A 14158-nucleotide genomic window follows, 5' to 3' on the forward strand; every position below is an offset into this window, starting at 1 on the left:
TCTTCACTCAGAGGTAGGTGAGAGTGTAGAATGAGCTGTCAGCTCAAGTGGTGGATGTGATTTTGATCTCAACATTTAAGTTTGGAAAGGTACATGGTTGGGTGAGGTATGGAGGGCTATAGTGCTGGTGTAGGTTGATGGGACAAGACAGTTTAAATGGTTTGGCATAGAATGGATCCTGTGCTGTAGTTTTCTATGATTCTATAAGTATCTACTCGATCTATGCCGCTTATCATCATGTATATCTTTATCAAGTCACCTCTCATCCACCTTTGCTCAAGAGAGCTTGCTCAGCCTTGTCTCATAAGTCATTCAGAGGTCTTTCTGGCAAATGTTTCTCATCGTGTAGTTACAATTTGAGTCTTAACACACCAAGTAGTAACATAAGTTCACCCACACTAGACTGATATTAAACCACACACTGTACCTGCATCCAGCAGAACTTACACACTGCCCCACATGAGGAAGAAAGATGGTTTTCTTTAATAACACTCTCTGAAGGAACTCAACATGTCATGTAGCATTTCTGTGAGGGGAAGGGACTATTGAAGTTTCTACCTTCCTCTCAAAACATCTAAAAAATTGATAATTCCTTCCCTCCCCCATTAATGCTGCATGACCCACTGCGTTCTTGCAGTTTGTTAAAAAAAGATTTCCTCTTGTGGGACAATATGTAGTAAATGTAGATACAGCAAGGTGCTTTAATATTAGTCTGGTGTGGGTGAGCTTATATTACTAATTGTAACCACATGACAGAAAAGATTTGCCAGAAAGACCCCGGAATGTCTTCTGAGGATAAGTTGAGAAAGCTGAGGCTTTTCTCCCTGGAGTGAAGGAGGATGAGAGGAAACTCGATTGAGGAGTGTAAGGTAAGTACTCACTGCTAATCTGTTATTCCTTGGAGTCCCAGCTTGTGCAGGGTGGTCACTGCTGCATCCTGAAATGTCTTGTGTCTTATGATGACAGGTTGTGTGAGATGAGGCTTTGGAGGGAAGGAGGATGAGAGGTGACTTGATAGAGGTGTACAAGATGATAAAAGGCATAGAATGCATGAACGGCCAGAGACTTTTTCCAAAGGCATAATTTTAAGGTGATTGGAGAAAAGTATAGGGGGCCAGAGATAAGTGTTTTACACAGAGAGTGGTGGGTGAATAAAATGCACTCCATCCAGGTCATGCTCTCTTCTCACTGTTGCCATCAGCAATCAGAGTCAGGTTTAATATCACCGGCATATGTCATGAAATTTCTTGACTTTGCAGCAGTAGTACAATGCAATACATGATGATAGAGAAAACCTGTGAATTACAGTATCAATATAAATATTAAATAGGTAGTGCAAAACAAGGAAATGATCAGGTAGTGAGGTGGTGTATATGAGTTCAATGTCCATTCAGAAATTGGATGGCAGGGGGAAGAAGCTGTTCCTGAATCACTGAGTGTGTATCTTCAGGATTCCGTACCTCCTTCCTGACGGCAACAATGAGAAGAGGGCATGACCTGGGTGATGGACACCACCTTTATGAGGCACCACTCCTTGAAGATACCCTGGATACTACAGGGGACCATTGCCCATAATGGAGCTGACTAATTTTACAACTCTCTGCAGCTTACTTCAATGGCTGTGCAGTAGACGCCCCCCACCCCACCCCACAATACCAGACGGTGATGCAGCCAGTCAGAATGCTCTCCATGGTACAACTGTAGAAATTTGAGACTGCTTTAGATGGCAACCAAACATCCTCAAATTCCTAATGAAATATAGCCACTGTCTTGCCTTCTTGGAGATACAAGAGGAAAAAAGACTTTTTTCTTTAAAAAAAAAAGTGTGCTAAAGGAACTCAAGTACATTTATTGTCAAAGTATGTGTACAGAATTCATTTCTGAGATTCGTCCTGCTGCAGGCAAACACAAAACAAAGAAACACCATGGAACCTGTTCCTAGAAAAACATCAAACACCCAACACAAACACAAAAACAGAACTAATTGTGCAAACGACAAAAAGCAAGCAGACGAGACATAGAATATAAACATCAAACGTGGCGTCCAGGAATACTCAGTTTAGTTCAGTTCAGCGCTGTTAGCCGATTGCAGGACGTGGAGCCAGTCATCACCAATTGATCTGATCAAACTACTCAAAAAGCAAAAGAAAGTAACCAGAATCTAGTAACATGTGCAACGTGAACCTCAAAGTCCTCAAAATCACAGCCTCGAGCCTCACTGATCAATCCTTGCGATGTGGAACCCAAGGCTCCTGCACTTTCCTCCAACAGCAGCTAGTGAGAGTGAGAGGAAGGCCGGGCAAACACACGGAGACGGCACTGGACACCCGCTTCATTCTCATCAACTTCAACCTTGCTCAACACCTCAATCGGAGAGAAGCAGTGGAGCCGATCATGAGCTCGGACCCCGTCTGCAGGCTTCCAAGCATCTAGACCACACAATCTGCTCCCTACCTCACCGAACGAACTCGGAAACACAAAGCGCCAGATCACATAATCATCATCATTACGTGCCGTGTCGTATGAATTGGACAATGATGATCTTTGCATGATCACAATTGTTCCTGTCAAATTTTTCTACTGAAGTGGTTTGCCATTGCGTTCTCCTGGGAAACGTCTTTGCAAGATGGGTGACCCCAGCCATTATCAATACTCTTCAGAGACTGTATGCCTGGCATCAGTGATCACATAACTAGTACTCGTGATATACACCAGCTGCTCATACAACCATCCACCACCTGCACCCATGGTTTCACGTGACTTTGATCGGGGGATAAGCAGGTGCTACACCTTACCCAAGGGTGACCTGCAGGTTAGCAGAGGGAAGGAGCGCTTTACACCTCCTTTGGTAGAGACGTATCTCCACCCCATCACCCATAAACACCCCATCAAAATGGAAATCACAGTTTCCAGCTTAGTGATAGAATCATATTTGAAAGAAGTAAAAAACAGTAATTTTGCGAGCTGGGCAGGATGTTGTCTTTTATCGCATTGTTTGCTGATGCCATCTTGAACTTAGCGGGTTGTGTTGCACTTCAGGGAGGGGAAGGAACTGTGGAAATTTCAACCCAAAATATTGATAATCCCTTCGTCCCCACTAATGCAGCTGGACCCATTGAGTTCCTTCAGCTGGTTGATTGTTGCTCTAGATTACAGTGTCTGCAATCTCTTGTCTCTCTATGTTTGTCTTTAATTTCTCTGTGAAAACACCAGACTGTTCTAAAAGCCCAGCTGACTCATAGCCCTCAGTGGAGGGAATCTCCCAAACCTATCAAGTCTGGCTAAAATATGACCCTTAAAATAGGATTGAATATCAACCATGTCTTTAGTTCACGGGCGGCAAGGGGTAAACAATAAACCTATGACTAGACACATCTCCATCCTATGCAAAAAAGAAAGAAAAAAATTCCTTTAAAATAGCTTCAAATTTGGGAAGTTCAAAGCCCCTGGGTCAGCTTGTCTGGAGGTCAGGGGCCCGATGTCTGCGAGTCTGGGCCAGGGACGAGAGGTTGAAGGCTTAATGTCTATAAGTCTGAGAGTCTGGGTCAAGGGACTGGAGGCTGAAGGCAGCCTGTCCTGGGGTTGGAGGCCTGTCTGTATGTGTGAGGGGGGTCCGAGGGTGGGAAAGGGGCTTGTTAACTGTTGTTGTCTTGTTTTGATTTGTTCATCAGAGTCAGAATCAGAATCCTGTATAATATCACAGACATATGTCAGGAAATTTCCTGTTTCAAATCAGCAGTACATTGCAATGCAGAACCTATGAATTACAGTATGCAGTATTGTGCAAAAGTCTTAGGCATATATACAGTACAGAATATAGATAGGGTACCTCAGTTGCACAGTACTGTATTTGTCAATGTGGAGCAGAGAGCTAGTTTGCATATCTGCTGGGAGCAAAGGGTGTTGGGAATGGTGAGGATGGAGTGCCACAGGAGGGGTTGTGGGACAAGTGGCAGAGAAGGAGTGCCAGGGGCATGGGATGGCACAGGTACAGACACACCCGGCCCTGAGACACTAGGCAAGGTCATTTGATTCCAAGCAATTGGTTTATTGATCATTACAGAATATCTCTCTGGTGCTTCCTGCTCCCTCCCCTCTCCCTTCCCCTTTTCCCAGCCATGATTCCCCTCTCCCTGCCCCCTTCCCACTCTCGGTCCACAATAGAGACCCATATCAGAATCAGGTTTATCATCACTCACATATCTCATGAAATTTGTTTTTGTGGCAACACTACAGTGCAATACATAAAATTACTACAGTATTGTGCACAATTCTTATGCACCTTGGCTATACACATGTACCTAAGACTTTTGCACAGTACTATGTACAAAATTAAAGTAAATAAGTAGTGTGAAAAGATAGTGAGGTAGTGTTTGTGGATTAGTTGATTGTCCATTCAGAAATCTGATGTTGGAGGGAAAGAAGCTGTTCCAAAACAGATTGCAGTTGCTGCTTGTGTTGTTCTGTTGGACATTGTGGACATGCATTGTTGGTGCTGGAATGTGTGGCGATACTTCTGGGCTGGCCCCCAGAACATCCTTAGGTGAATTGCTTGTTAATGCAGACAGCACATTTCACTGAATGCTGTGATGTAGACGTGCTAAATAAATCTGAATGTATAACTCTCATTCCTCACATCACCTCAGAGATGAAGAGCGATGATTGATAAAGAATGCATAATCACCAGGTTCTTGCTTGCCTCTGGGTTTTCAGTTCACCTGAGGATTGATGAATCCCACAGAATTCTCTCATCCTTCTTTGAGACATTTTTTGCACAACAAATTTAGGAAGGACAGAATTTTGCACTTAAAGGAAATCAAGGGAAACCGAGTTACAAAGTGAATAAGAATTGGGGTACAGTAATGTAGCAGTTAGCATAACACTTCACAGCAGCCAACCTTCACTGGGCATTGAAAAGGCTGCCATTGTGGTCACTCACTACAGAGGGAGGGCACCTATGCCAAGACTGTGAGAAATTCATATGAACCTTACGCACATCGTTTTCCAGTGCCCTGCTTTAGTTGCTGCCCAGAATTCACTGTGAGATCTAGAAGGTGATCTTCGTAGAAATTGTGGACAGCTTATATGTTGTCTCTTGAGACGCAAAAGGCCACAGGTGCTGGAATTTTGAGTATCAGCATGGCATGGTAGTGTAGGTTTTAGAGTAAACATTTGTACATTCCCTATGTGACTGCAGATTTCTGATGAATGCTCCAGGATTCCTCCCACATTTCAGGAATGCATGGTTAGGGTTAGTAAGTTGTGGGTGTGCGATGTTGGTGTTGGAAGTATGGTGATAGTGGGTAGAAATGGTTAATCAGTGGGGTATTGCTCCAGATATAAGACTCATTGTAAGTTGGGGGACTGTTTCATTGTGCACCTCAGCTCCATCTGCCAAAAGCAGAACATCCTGCTAGCCAAACATTTTAATTCTGATTCCCATTCCTGTTCCAACTTATCAGTCCATGGCCTACTCTTATACCAAGATGAGGTCACCTTCAGGATGGAGGAGCATCAATTTTTCCTTGTAGTAAAGAAATATTTTCCCTCCCACTCCCATCTTCTGCTATTCCTTATTCTGGCCTTTTATCTCTTCTCATCTGCCTATCACCTCCACCGGGTCTCCTCCTTCCCTTTCTCCAATGGTCCACTCTCCCCTCCCATCAGATTCTCTCCTCTCCAGCCCTTTACTTTTCCCACCCAACTGGCTCACCCATCACCTTCTAGCTATCCTCTTTCCACCCTTTTATTCTGGCATCTTGCCCCTTACTTTTCAGTCCTGATGAACGTCTTGGCCTGAAACGTTGACTGTTCATTCTTTTCCATAGATGCTGCCTGATGTAGAAACATTGAAAACCAACAGCACAATACAGGCCCTGCGGCCCACAAAGCTATGCCGAACATGTCCCTGCCTTAGAAATTACTAGGCTTCCCATAGCCCTCTATTTTCTAATCTCCATGTACCTATCCAAAAGTCTCTTAAAAGACCCTGTTGTATCCACCTCCAACACCATTGCCAGCAGCCCATTCCACGCACTCACCACTCTCTGAGCAAAAAATTTACCCCTGACATCTCCTCTGTACCTACTCCCCAGCACCTTAAACCTGTGTCCTCTGAGGCAACCATTTCAGCCCTGGGAAAAAGTCTCTGACTATCCACACAATCAATGCCTCTCATCATCTTATACACCTCTATCAGGTCACCTCTCATCCTCCTTTGCTCCAAGGAGAAAAAGCCAAGTTCACTCAACCTATTCTCATAAGACATGCTCCCCAATCCAGGCAACATCCTTGTAAATCTCCTCTGCACCCTTTCTATGGTTTCCACATCCTTTCTGTAGTGAGGCAACCAGAACTGAGCACAGTACTCTGAGTGGGGTCTGACCAGGGTCCTATATAGCTGCAACATTACCTCTCGGCTCTTAAAGTCATTCCCATGATTGATGAAGGCCAATGCACCGTATGCCTTCATAACCATAAAGTCAACCTGGGCAGCTGCTTTGAGTGTCCTATGGACTCGGACCCCAAGATCCCTCTCATCCTCCACACTGCCAAGAGTCTTACCATTAATACTATATTCTGCCATCATATTTGACTTACCAAAATGAACCATTTCACACTTACCTGAGTTGAACTCCATCTGCCACTTCACAGCCCAGTTTTGTATCCTATCAATGTCCCGCTGTAACCTCTGACAGCCCTCCACACTATCCACAACACCTCCAACCTTTGTGTTGTCAGCAAACTCACTAACCCATCCTTCCACTTCCTCTTCCAGGTCATTTATAAAAATCACAAAGAGTAAGGGTCCCAGAACAGATCCCTGAGGCACTCCACTGGTGACCAACCTCCATGCAAAATATGACCTGTCTACAACCACTCTTTGCCTTCTGTGGGCAAGCCAGTTCTGGATCCACAAAGCAATGTCCCCTTGGATCCCATGCCTTCTTACTTTCTCAATAAGCCTTGCATGAGGTACTTTTTCAAATGCCTTGCTGAAATCCATATAAAGTGTTTAGTCACATCCTCACAAAATTCAAACAGGCTTGTAAAGCACGATCTGCCCTTGACAAAGCCATGCTGACTATTACTAATCATATTATACCTCTCCAAATGTTCATAAATCCTGCCTCTCAGGATCTTCTCCATCAACGTACCAACCACTGAAGTAAGACTCACTGGTCTTTTATTTCCTGGGCTATCTCTACTCCCTTTCTTGAATAAAGGACCAACATCTGCAACCCTCCAATCCTCCAGAACCTGTCCCATCCCTATGGCAAAGATCATCATCAGAGGCTCATCAGTCTCCTCCCCTGCCTCCCACAGTAGCCTGGAATACATCTCATCCGGTCCTGGCAAGTCATCCAACTTGGATAAGTTGGCTTTCCTCTTTCTTAATATCTACATGCTTAAGCTTTTCAGTCTGCTGCAAGTCAGCATTACAATCACCAAGATCCTTTTCCATAGTGAATACTGAAGTAAAGTATTTATTAAATACCTTTGCTATTTCCTGTGGTTCCATACACACTTTCCCACTGTCACACTTGATAGGTCCTATTATTTCATGTCTTATCCTCTTGCTCTTCACATACTTGTAGAATGCCTTGGGGTTTTCCCTAATCCTGCCCGCCAAGGCCTTCTCATGGCCTCTTCTGACTCTCCTAATTTCCTTCTTAAGCCCCTTCCTGTTAGTCTTATAGTCTTCTAGATCTCTAACATTACCTAGCTCTCTGAACTTTTTGTAAGCTTTTCTTTTCTTCTTGACTAGATTTATTACAGCCTTTTTCCAGCATGGTTCCAGTACCCTAACATAACTTCCCTGTCTCATTGGAACGTACCTATGCAGAACTCCACACAAATATCCCCTGAACATTTGCCACATTTCTTCCGTACTTTTCCCTGAGAACATCTGTTCCCAATTTAACCTATTGAGTTCCTCCAGCATTTTGTATGTTTTGTGGATTTCCAGCATCTGTAGATGTTCTTGTGCTTATAATATGACGGGGTATAAATCTGAGGTAGTGGGAGGAAAGCATAGTTGAGATGTCAGAGGTAGTCTTTTTACACAGAGAGTGTTAGGTGTATGGACTGTGCTGCCAGGGGTGGTGATAGAGGCAAGGCAGATACATTAGGGACATGTAAGGCACCTGGATGCTAGAAAAATGGAGGGTTATGTGGGGGGGGGGGGAAGGATGAGGGTAAGGAGCAGCACAACTTCTTGGGCTGAAGAGTCTGTACTGTTCAATGTTCTATAACACTTACGGGCTGCCGCCAGTGGATCCTTGGACTGTGTAGACCATAGGCACAAATGAAAGATTCCACTATATGTTTTGATGTATATGGGAGACATCAAAGTAATCAAGCTTCTCTTCATCTTTATACTCAATGACAGAACGAACTTGAGGAGCCATATAAAAGCACTGATGTCATGTTGAGGCTTTATAAGTCACTTGGAGTACTGTGAGCAGTTTTGGGCTCTTTATCTAACAAAGGATGTGCTGACATTGAAGAGGGTTCAAAGGATGTTGGTGAAAATGATTCTGGAATTGAAAGGCTCGTCATACGAGGAACATTTAATGGCTTTGGAATACAGAAGAATGAGGAGTGACCTCATTGAGACCTATTGAATGTTGAAAGGCCTCAATAGAGTGAATGTGGAGAGGATGTTTCCTATGGTGGGGGAGTCTAGGACCAGAGGACACAATAGAGTGGATGTGGAGAGGATGTTTCCTATAGTGGGGGAGTCTAGGACCAAAGGACACAGATAGAGTGGATGTGGAGAGGATGTTTCCTATGGTGGGGGAGTCTAGGACCAGAGGACACAGATAGAGTGGATATGGAGAGGATGTTTCCTATAGTGGGGAGTCTAGGACCAGAGGGCACAGATAGAGTGGATGTGGAGAGGATGTTTCCTATGGTGGGGGAGTCTAGGACCAGAGGACACAGATAGAGTGGATGTGGAGAGGATGTTTCCTATAGTGGGGGAATCTAGGACCAGAGGACACAGATAGAGTGGATGTGGAGAGGATGTTTCCTAAAGTGGGGGAGTCTAGGACCAGAGGACACAGATAGAGTGAATGTGGAGAGGATGTTTCCTATAGTGGGGAGTCTAGGACCAGAGGACACAGATAGATTGGATTTGGAGAGGATGTTTCCTATGGTGGGGGAGATTAAGACCAGAGGGCACAGATAGAGTGGATGTGGAGAGGATGTTTCCTATAGTGGGGGAGTCTAGGACCAGAGGACACAGATAGAGTGGGTGTGGAGAGGATGTTTCCTATCATGGGGAAGTCTAGGACCAGAGGACACAGATAGAGTGGATGTGGAGAGGATGTTTCCTATAGTGTGGGAGTCTAGGACCAGAGGACACAGATAGAGTGGATGTGGAGAGGATGTTTCCTATAGTGGGGGAGTCTAGGCCCAGAGCACACAGATAGAGTGGATATGGAGAGCATGTTTCCTATAGTGGGAGTCTAGGACCAGAGGACACAGATAGAGTGGATGTGGGGAGGATGTTTCCTATAGTGGGGGAGTCTAGGACCAGAGGACACAGATAGAGTGGATGTGGAGAGGATGTTTCCTATAGTGGGGGAGTCTAGGACCAGAGGACACAGATAGAGTGGATGTGGAGAGGAGGTTTCCTATGGTGGGGGAGTCTAGGACCAGAAGACACAGATAGAGTGGATGTGGAGAGGATGTTTCCTATGGTGGGGGAGATTAAGACCAGAGGGCACAGATAGAGTGGATGTGGAGAGGATGTTTCCTATAGTGGGGGAGTCTAGGACCAGAGGACACAGATAGAGTGGGTGTGGAGAGGATGTTTCCTATCATGGGGAAGTCTAGGACCAGAGGACACAGATAGAGTGGATGTGGAGAGGATGTTTCCTATAGTGTGGGAGTCTAGGACCAGAGGACACAGACAGAGTGGATGTGGAGAGGATGTTTCCTATGGTGGGGGAGTCTAGGACCAGAGGACACAGATAGAGTGGATGTGGAGAGGATGTTTCCTATAGTGGGGGAGTCTAGGACCAGAGGGTACAGATAGAGTGGATGTGGAGAGGATGTTTCCTATAGTGGGGGAGTCTAGGACCAGAGGACACAGATAGAGTGGATGTGGAGAGGATGTTTCCTATGATGGGGGGGGGGGGGTCTAGGACCAAAGGACACAGATAGAGTGGATGTGGAGAGGATGTTTCCTATAGTGGGGGAGTCTAGGACCAGAGGACACAGATAGAGTGGATGTGGAGAGGATGTTTCCTATGATGGGGGGGGGGGGGGGAGTCTAGGACCAGAGGACACAGATAGAGTGGATGTCGAGAGGATGTTTCCTTTAGTGGGGGAGTCTAGGACCAGAGGACACAGATAGAGTGGATGTGGAGAGGATGTTTCCGATAGTGGGGGAGTCTAGGACCAGAGGGTACAGATAGAGTGGATGTGGAAAGCATGTTTCCTATAGTGGGAAGTCTAAGACCAGAGGACACAGATAGAGTGTATGTGGAGAGGATGTTTCCTGTCATGGGGAAGTCTAAGACCAGAGGACACAGATAGAGTGGATGTGGAGAGGATGTTTCCTATAGTGGGGGAGTCTAGGACCAGAGGACACAGATAGAGTGGATGTGGAGAGGATGTTTCCTATGATGGGGGAGTCTAGGACCAGAGGACACAGATAGAGTGGATGTGGAGAGGATGTTTCCTATAGTGGGGGAGTCTAGGACCAGAGGACACAGATAGAGTGGATGTGGAGAGGATGTTTCCGATAGTGGGGGAGTCTAGGACCAGAGGACACAGATAGAGTGGATGTGGAGAGGATGTTTCCTATAGTGAGGGAGTCTAGGACCAGAGGACACAGATAGAGTGGATGTGGAGAGGATGTTTCCGATAGTGGGGGAGTCTAGGACCAGAGGACACAGATAGAGTGGATGTGGAGAGGATGTTTCCTATAGTGAGGGAGTCTAGGACCAGAGGACACAGATAGAGTGGATGTGGAGAGGATGTTTCCTATAGTGAGGGAGTCTAGGACCAGAGGACACAGATAGAGTGGATGTGGAGAGGATGTTTCCTATAGTGAGGGAGTCTAGGACCAGAGGACACAGATAGAGTGGATGTGGAGAGGATGTTTCCTATAGTGGGGGAGTCTAGGACCAGAGGACACAGATAGAGTGGATGTGGAGAGGATGTTTCCTATCATGGGGAAGTCTAAGACCAGAGGACACAGCCTCAGAACAGAGTGGCGTCCATTTAGAACAGGGATGAGGAGGAATTTCTTTTGCCAGGGAGTGGTGAATCTGTGGAATTCATTACCTTAGGCAGCTGTGGAGGCCAAGTCATTGGGTATACTTAAGGCAGAGGTTGAAAAGTTCGTGATTAGTCAGGCATGAAGCGACATGGGAGATGGTAGTAGATTGGGGCTGAGAGGGAAATTGGATCAGCCCTGATGAAATCGTGGAACAGACTCGATGGGCCAAATGGCCCAATTCTGCTCCTATATCTTATGGTCTTATATTCTTTTCCAATTCTTGGGTTATTAATGTGTCCCCTAAGTTAAGATACTGATCTAAAACTTAGCACCATTGTTAGTCATTAAACAGTCATTTTTCTGCTCTGTAAGATGGGGACCTTATACTCCCTGTTAAGACCTGGAGTGGATCCAAACAATACCTCATTCTCAAAGGATATGAAGAAGCAACATTCTTCAAATAGATAATCTAATAGAACAAAAACAATGAAAGATTAACGCGTAAGAATGAATGTTGCCTGACCTACTGAGTTCCTCCAGCTTTTTGTGTCTGTTGCTTAAGAATGACATTTTTACAGTTCAAAAATAAAAATTCTGGAAGGAATTTGCTCTAATCATTAACAATTTATTACCCAATTCAAGATATGTTACTTTTGCAGCAAGATTGTTTCTCTAGTTTACTGATCAAATGCTAGAATCAGAATATTGCAACATCTCAATGACAGATATAAAAACAAGATTTTTGCGAAGTCGCTCCAAACTCTCAACATGTCAGGCAGCATCTGGGGTGAGAGAAATGTTTCAGCTCTGAGATAATTCATGGAACTGATGAAGAATTCTCGACCTGAAAGGTTAACAGTTTTTTTCTCCACAGATGCTGTCTCACCAGTCGAGTGTTTCCAGCATTTTCTATTTTTTAATTTCTATTTTATATTTATTTTACCCAACCCAACAAGAGAAGACCATCAAGGTGGGTATAATAACAATTCAGGTGGCAGCATGGAGATACATCTCTACCAAAGGAGGTGTAAGGCACTCCTTCCCTCTGCGAACATGCAGGTCACCCTTTGTGAAAGGTGTATCATCTGTTTAGCAGCACCCCGCCCCATCCCCGATCAGGGTCACGTGAAACTATGGGAGCATGTGGAGGATGGTCATATGAGCAGCTGGCACGTATCACAAGACTTGGTTATATGACCACTGACACCAGACAGACAATCTCCAAAGGGTATTGATAATGACTGGGGTCACCCATCTTGTAAAGACACTGCCCAGAAGAAGGCAATGGCAAACCGCTTCTGTCGAAAAATTTTCCAAGAACAATCAAGGTCATGAAAAGACCACAATTCCCCATATCATACACCATGGCATGTAACAAACAAAAAGAATATTTTAAAGACATTTGGAAAAGTCTATTTGGAAAGGTTGAGAGGTATATGGACCAACTGCAGGAAAATGGGACTATCTTGGATGGACATCTTTGTTGGTATGGTCCAGCTAGTCTGTAAGACCTGTCTATGAATTTTAGGTTCTTTGTCCAGCATCTGCAGATTTTTTTTTGATTCTCAGATACAGATGAATTCTTACTTAACTTTCTACTTTGCATTTTTCCTACCCATGCCTGCTGACAGATATGGTGCTTGGGCAATGCGACGAGATTTCACATCAACCGGACAGTGGATGCAGCCATTCGCTCAGTGGTGATTGGTGGTCTTCTCCCAGGGGTCCAGTACCGTGTCCAGGTCGCGGCCAGCACAAGTGCAGGGGTTGGTGTGAAGAGCGAGCCACAGGCTATTGTCATCGGTAAGCTTTGGCCTGTGGCCACCAGTCTCACTGACCACCCACTGACCCACCCCCCCCCCCACCATTTCTCAAACATTCCACTATTTTTCAACACCTCCATTGTTCCTCAATCCTTTACAGCATTCCTCAAACTTTCTCACCATTCCCCAACCTCCTTCACCATTCCTCAATCTCTCCACTGTTCTTCAACCCCTCCTTCTTTCTCAATCCTTCTACCATTCTGAAACTCCTCCACCGTCGCTTAACTTCTCCCCATTCCTGAACCCCTCCAGCATCCCTTAAACCTTCCCTATTCCTCAAATTCTCCCCATCCTTAATCCCTTCATCTTCCTAACCCCTCCACTGTCCCTCAGCCCTCTTCAGCATCCCTCAACCCTTCTACCGTTACTCAACCTGCTCACCTTTCCTTTGCCTATGACCATTCCTGCCATTCCTCACCCCTTCCCAACCCTCCCACCACTTTGATCCTCCCACAGTTCTTAGCATGTTTTCACCATTCCTCAGCCAAGTCCTCCTTCAGCCTGGTGATTTGTGTTCTCAGGCTTTCTGACCTTCTGAGCAGGGGTGGCTGGAAGCTTTATCATGACTGCTTTCCCGAGGCAGTTGCAAGTGCGCACAGAATCGATGGAGAGGTAGCCAGTTTGTATAATGGACTGACTGCATCCACAACTCTACAGTTTCTTGTCGTCTTAGGTAGAGAACTTGCCGTACCAAGTCATGATGCATCAAGATAGGATTCTTTCCATACTGCATCTGTAAACACTGGAGAGATTCAAACACTCTTCAGGTTCCCTGCGCTCCACCATTTCTGGATTCATGGTCAGACTCTACCTACCAGTACCCTTGATTTCCCCAGACAACAATTTACTCATTCCCTAATCAATTCTCGATCAGTGGGTTCTGAACTTTCATGCTCTTTCTGGAACCACCCCCATGAGCTATGACTTTGGCCAATGGGATTGCAGCTCGGTTGACTATAAAACCAGCCTTCAGTCCATTTACCACTACACTTGAAGTGAAGAATGTGAAGGTTGAGAGGTGACCTAGTGAGTGGTTTAGATTGAGTAAACACACATTTTTCTCTCAGTTCTGACACAATGCAAAATTAATGTCCATTAG

General features: G+C 45.2%; 1 protein-coding gene across 5 annotated transcripts in view; it reads left to right on the forward strand.

Moving 5' to 3' along the window:
- Nucleotides 1–14158, forward strand: part of robo2 (roundabout, axon guidance receptor, homolog 2 (Drosophila)) — a 1389008-nt gene that overhangs the window by 1259231 nt on the left and 115619 nt on the right. For all 5 annotated transcript variants that reach the window (XM_073044783.1, XM_073044782.1, XM_073044780.1 and 2 more), the window contains one exon: nucleotides 12868–13039. In XM_073044783.1, the coding sequence (XP_072900884.1) occupies nucleotides 12868–13039 (172 nt within the window). The remainder of the gene's footprint in view (nucleotides 1–12867; nucleotides 13040–14158) is intronic.

This window comes from Hemitrygon akajei, chromosome 5, assembly GCF_048418815.1.
Source record: "Hemitrygon akajei chromosome 5, sHemAka1.3, whole genome shotgun sequence".
Taxonomy (NCBI): Eukaryota; Metazoa; Chordata; class Chondrichthyes; order Myliobatiformes; family Dasyatidae; genus Hemitrygon; species Hemitrygon akajei.